The sequence below is a fragment of the Eimeria necatrix genome, genomic scaffold (genome assembly GCF_000499385.1).
Source record: "Eimeria necatrix Houghton genomic scaffold, Enh_scaff1157, whole genome shotgun sequence".
In the NCBI taxonomy this organism is placed as follows: domain Eukaryota; phylum Apicomplexa; class Conoidasida; order Eucoccidiorida; family Eimeriidae; genus Eimeria; species Eimeria necatrix.
In genome coordinates, this window is record NW_013651942.1 from 5001 (window position 1) to 10759 (window position 5759).

General features: G+C 47.3%; 2 protein-coding genes across 2 annotated transcripts in view; both read left to right on the plus strand.

The window, feature by feature from the left end:
* ENH_00005390 (hypothetical protein, conserved) overlaps window positions 1-57 on the plus strand; it is a gene marked incomplete at both ends in the record, with an annotated part of 801 nt that extends 744 nt beyond the window's left edge. Inside the window, one exon of the mRNA XM_013578475.1 lies at window positions 1-57. This exon is cut by the window's left edge and continues 744 nt beyond it. Coding sequence (XP_013433929.1) covers window positions 1-57 — 57 coding nt within the window.
* A 1575-nt stretch (window positions 58-1632) lies between these two features.
* Window positions 1633-5633, plus strand: ENH_00005400 (hypothetical protein, conserved; the record flags this gene model as incomplete). Its single annotated transcript, XM_013578476.1, has 7 exons — window positions 1633-1837; window positions 2083-2298; window positions 3695-3796; window positions 4284-4379; window positions 4621-4691; window positions 4970-5026; window positions 5595-5633. The coding sequence occupies 7 exons, from the start codon at window positions 1633-1635 to the stop codon at window positions 5631-5633; spliced, it is 786 nt and encodes a 261-aa protein (XP_013433930.1).
* Window positions 5634-5759: the final 126 nt, after the last annotated feature.

Genomic DNA, 5759 nt, shown 5'->3' on the forward strand with positions numbered 1-5759 from the left:
GCTCTTGCTGCTGCTTCTGCTGCTGAATATATAGGAAAGGCCGTGCTGCTCCCCTAGCAGCAGCAGCAGCAGCAGCAGCAGCAGCAGCAGCAGCAGCAGCGGCACTGGCGGCAGCAGCAGCAGCAGCAGCAGAAACAGCAGCATGTGCTCAGACAGTAATTTGTTTTTTAAGGCAGCCCTTATGGTTGCAGCAGCAGCAGTAGCAGCAGCAGCAGCAGCAGCTGCTGCTGCTGCTGCTGCTGCTGCTGTAAGTACATAGACATAGAGTGGCTCCCAGGAAAAGCAAAATGATAAAATGAATAGCAAATAGAATGCAAAAATAAACAAATAAATAAATAATTAATTTTTAAATTAATTAATAATTGAGAATTAAATGAAAAGGAATTAAAACAGGGTATATCCAGTGCCACGTAGCAAGGAACGGAAGGCATGCAGCGAAGCAGCACCAGCAGCAGCAGCAACACGAGGGGCAGCAGCAGCAGCAGCAGCAGCAGCAGGAAGAGGGGCAGCAGCAGCGGCAACAGGGGCAGCAGCACCAGCTACAGGAGCAGCAGCAGCAGCTACAGGAGCAGCAGCAGCAGCTACAGGGGCAGCACTAGCGGGAGCAGCAGCAGCAGGGGCACCGAAAGCAGAGACACCAGCAGCAGGGACAGCAGCAGCAGCAGCAGCGCCAGCAGCAGCAGCAGCTGCTGCTGCTGCTGCTGCTGCTGGATTGATAAAAAAGAAGAAGCAGCTAAAATGGCTGAGGCGGCGGGTCCATTTAATACTAAAAACGTCATTTAAGTAAATAAAAAAAAGAATAAAAAGAAATAAATAAAAATAGAAATAAACTAAAAATAGTAAAATAAAAAAAATAAATTAAAAAAATAAAATAAAAATTAAATTCGAAAAGAAATGAAATTGAGTTACGGCTACGTTGCCCTTGTACGTTTTTTAATTTAAAAAAGTCGAATTGTTAAATTAAATTAATCAAATTGAATTAATTAAATTAATCAAATTAATTAAATTAATTAATTTAGATTAATTAAATTAATTAAATTAATTTAATTAAATTAGTTAAATTAAATTAATTAAATTAATTAAATTATATTTGTTTATTTAAATCAATTGGGGCCCAAAAATAAATGCCCCAGCCAGTGGGGCCCCAGTGGGGGCCCCCAAGGGGCTGGGGGGCCCCCGGGGGGCCCCCCTTTGTTTTGCATTGAATTTGCATTTTTTTGTTTAAAAAGAGGAAAAATAAAAATAAAATAAGAATTATTGACATAATTGAGTTAAAAATGAAGGGTTTAGGGTTTAGGGTTTAGGGTTTAGGGTTTAGGGTCTGGGGTTTTTCTAGGGTTTAGGGTTTGCGGCGCTCGCTGGGGCTTTTGGGAGCTTTCTGCAAGTTCTTGAGAATATTCTTTTTATTATAATATTTATTTTCAAGTTTTTATTATAATATTAATTTAAAGTTTAAATGAACTGATTTGCTTTCATCCATTCAGCTTTGCGGTTTGCAGTTCGGCTCTGGGGTTGTTCACGCCGGGTGTACATACACCCGAACTCTTGGCGGCTGCTTTCCTGCATTTCTTTTCGTTTAAATTTCATTTTTTCTCATTTTTTTTCGTTTGAATTTCTTTCCTTCTCAAATTAATGGAAGAAGAATCGATTTTTGGCTCATTTGACGCGGCGGGGGCCTCGGGGGCCCCCGGCGGGCTCCCAGACGTCGCCTTTGCAAGTTTTGCAGAAAGCCGGAGTTCTGCGGCTGAGGCCCCTCTTTCGCTGCGCAGCGAAGCCCCAAACGAAGACAAAAATGAAGTGGATCCTTTGGCTCTCAAACTGGCGGCGGAAATAAAAGGTTAGTTTGAAAAAACTGAAATCAGTTTCTCCGGCCGTTGCTGCTGCTGCTGGTGCTGCTGCGGTGTACGTACACCCGGGAAGTGCGCACTTTTTTGCAAGTCGACGCGCCGCGGGCTCGTTTGAGGTTATTTGAGCGTCATTTTTGTTAATTTTTGGCTGAAATATATTTAATTTTGAATTTGGAGTTCAATTTCGATGAGCTTTCCACTTTTTTGCGGCGCTTTCCACCTGCTTTCGCTGCAGCGGCCGCGGCGAGCGCCGCCGCCGCCGCCGCGCGGCCCTGCGCAGTGCCGCTGCGAGTGAGCAATTTGCGGCAAATGGAACTCGAAGCTGCTTCTGGAGAAACTTTAATTTCTTTATTTGCCAATTTGCTGCAAAGTTTGGACAAAATGCTGCGAAAGGTGCAGCAGCAGAAGCAGCAGCTGCAGCAGCAGCTCGGCCGCGACGCCCGCGCGCTCTGTGAGCTCATTGAAACCCTCGCCAACAAACCCTAAACCCTAGCAGCCCTAAACCCCGCCCCCTAAACCCTAAACCCTAGAACTGCCCCTGTAAACCCTAAACCCTAGAACTGCCCCTGTAAACCCTAAACCCTAGGACTGCCCCTGTAAACCCTACGCGCTAAACCCGCTGCACCCGAAGCCCAAGCTCGGCTTCCGCAAACCCTAAACCCTAAACCCTACACCTGGCCGGCGTGGTCCGAAAACCCCAGAATCTGGAACCGTTCTTTCTAAACCCTAAACCCTAATTTTGTTTCTCAAAACCCCAATTTCTTGAAGCTGCAGACCAAAACCCGAATTATCCGCAGAGTGCGGTTTTATTCGCAAGTTTTTCAATTCCAAAACCCCAAACCCTAAATTAGGGTTTTCCGCTGCACGCACCGGAAGCCTAGGGCTGGCCAGGGAGTAGAGCTTTCCAAAGCCCCAAACCCTAAACCCTAGCAAACCCCAAACTCTAAACCCTAAACCCCAAACCCTCCGAAGCCGCTGCCGCGCCGCCGCGGATGGCGGCCGCTCCGCCGCGAACCCAAACCCCAAACCCTAAACCCTAAACCCTAAACCCTAAACCCTACTCGGTCACGGGGAATCAGCCGCAACTCGCCCCCGTGTTTCAAAAAAATGACTCCTGCGGTTTGCTGAGGGTTTATGCCAACTCCATCGTTGGTGATGCATGCGCAAGTTGCTGCACTTACTTTGAACTGCAAAATAAAAAAAAACAATTTTATCAAATCCCCAAACCCTAAACCCTAAACCCTAAACCCTAAACCCTAGGCCCTAAACCCTAGGGCAGCAGCAGCCGTCGCCCCATTCGAACAAACGAAGCCCAAAGGCCACATACTCGAGAAACCCCCGACAAACCCTAAACCCTAAACCCTAAACCCTCGTCGGCACGAGGTGTACAGACACTGCACGGAGAAGACAAAAGGGCTTTTTGCTGCATCAATTCGAAACATCAAAAAGAAGAAAAAGTGATTTTCAATTATCAAAGAAATGAACAAAAGAAACAAAAAGAAAAGAACTAAATAAACAAATTCTGAATCTTCAAATTCACTTTCTTAATTCCACTATTTCGAAAAGTGAAAAGACGCTCTCCCCAGGCCGTCCAGGTGTACGTACACCTCAGAAACTCCAAAGAAAAACAAATTCAACAAAAAGCATTTAAAATGCAGCAGCAAAAGCGCACAGACTTTTGCTGCTGCAGTTCCCGCTGCTGCAGTGCTGCAGCAGCAGGCGGTGACGTGCGTGCTGCAGCTAACCCTGCTGCTGCTGCTGCTGCAGCAGCAGCTGCTGCTGCTGCTGCTGCTGCTGCTGCTGCAGTTCTTACCTCTTCAGCTGCGAATTTGATGACGGCGGAAAAGGGAGTGGCGTCGGGGACGGAAAGGACTTTGAAGGGCTGTTTGCTGTCGGAGGCGAGGGTGATTTTGAAGGTGACTTTCCCGCTGAGCGCAAAGAGGGCAGGAGTCGGGAAAGCTGGGGAAAACGCGCGCCTCCCCGCGAACCCGGCACATCAAAATGAAGGAAATTGCATTTTAAAAACGAATTCCACAAAAAAAAGCAAAAAAAACCACTCAAAAATGGCAGATCGGCGAAGTTTACCCTTTTTCCGACATCCTCGCAGGCACGGCCGACTGGTCTCAGGTGTACGTACACTGCAACTGCGCGCGGCGCCGGAGCTCTTCGGCCTTCCGTCAGTTCAAATTAAAAATAAAAAGAAATAAAAAGCTGCAGAACTTTTCAGTTTTATTCTTTTAGCTCTCGGAGACTCTGAAGGAAGTGCTTAGCGGCTGCTTCCGCATGCAGGGGCCCCACGGTACGCCAACTTGAATTTTTGCAAAACCCTAAATTAGGGTTTCGCTGCTCGTTTTTTCCCGCCTTTCTTCCTAAAAACCTCTTTTTAATTCATTTTTGCAACTTCCAGAAGTTATCGCCATGAACTTCTCCACTGAGGCCTCTCTATTGCCTTTCTGAAAAAAACCACCAGCATGAATTTCTCTGCAGACTCGAAGCCTCAGGTGCAGCAGATCTGCGAACAGCTAATTGACAGTGAGCCCCTAAACCCTAAACCCTAAACCCTAAACCCTAGACCCTTATCTGGACTTCCTAAACCCTAAAAGCAAAACCCTTTCGGTATTTCCCCAGCTCGAAACCCTTACAGCGAACTTCCGAGGCTAGCCTTCATCCGACGCAAGTAAACCCCAAACCCTGATTCCTAAACCCTAAACCCCAAACCCTAAACCCTAAACCCTAAGCCGTAAACTCCAAAGCCTGTTTTTGTTCGCTGCAGAGTTTGCTGCCCGTTTGGTGAAAGATAATTCTTTGTCTCTCCCTCAAGAGACACAAGAAGAGTTCCTCAAGGTAAAACAATGAAACTAGGGTTTAGGGTTTAGGGTTTAGGGTTTAGAGTTTAGAGCTTAGGGTTTGGGGTTTACGAGGACTTAGGGTTTAGGGTTTACAGTGTGAGTGTTCTTCTATATATTTGCGATGCCGGAGTCAACTGCTGTTGGTGGAAATGCAGGAAAGCGAACACTAGGGTTTAGGGTTTAGGGTTTAGGTTTAGGGTTTGGGGTTTAGGGTTTAGGTTTAGGGTTTAGGGTTTAGGGTTTAGGGTTTAGGGTTTATCTCCTGTGTTGCAGGCATGGAGAGAAGGGACAGCTGAACGACTGCGTGACCAATCTCTCTCTTTCCTTCAAGTGACCCTGAACCCTAAACCCTAAACCCTAAACCCTCACTTCAGACAGCAATGGATAAAACCCTAAACCCTAAACCCTAAACCCTCGAAGTTTGTTTTTGTGGCAGCAGGACAGCAGCAGCCTCAACTCACAGCCAGGAGGCTCCCCAGCTGCACAGAGGTGCGGGCCCCTAAACCCTAAACCCTAAACCCTAAACCCTAACAGCTGCAGCAGTAACTAGGGTTTGAGGATTGGGGTCTGAGGATTAGGGTTTGGGGTTTAGGGTTTAGGGTTTGGAAGGTCTCGTGGGTTGTTGCAGTCAGGGCAGCAGGCAAAGGCGGTTAAGTGAAGACAACTCCGACGGTATGAGGGTTTAGGGTTTAGGGTTTAGGGTTTAGGGTTTAGGGTTTAGGGTTAAGGGTTTAGGGATTGGGCGTCAGCTAGGGGAGAGCCCGAGGGTTTGATCAACTCAAGGGTTTAGGGTTTCGCGAGGAGCGCTGCATGCACGTCTTGTTGCTGCTGACGAGGGTTTAGGGTCTAGGGTTTAGGGTTTAGGGTTTAGGGTTTAGGGTTTAGGGTTTGCGCGCAGACGAATTCGAAGGGGCCAACCTGGACAGCGGAGGGCTAGGGTTTTCTTTGGCAGCAGCAGAAATTGAATTTTTGCAAAACCACAAAATAGGGCCTCCGCCTTTAGAGGATTTAACTCCTGCTGCTGCTGCTGCTGCTGCTGCAGCAGCACAAGACCGAGTTGTGG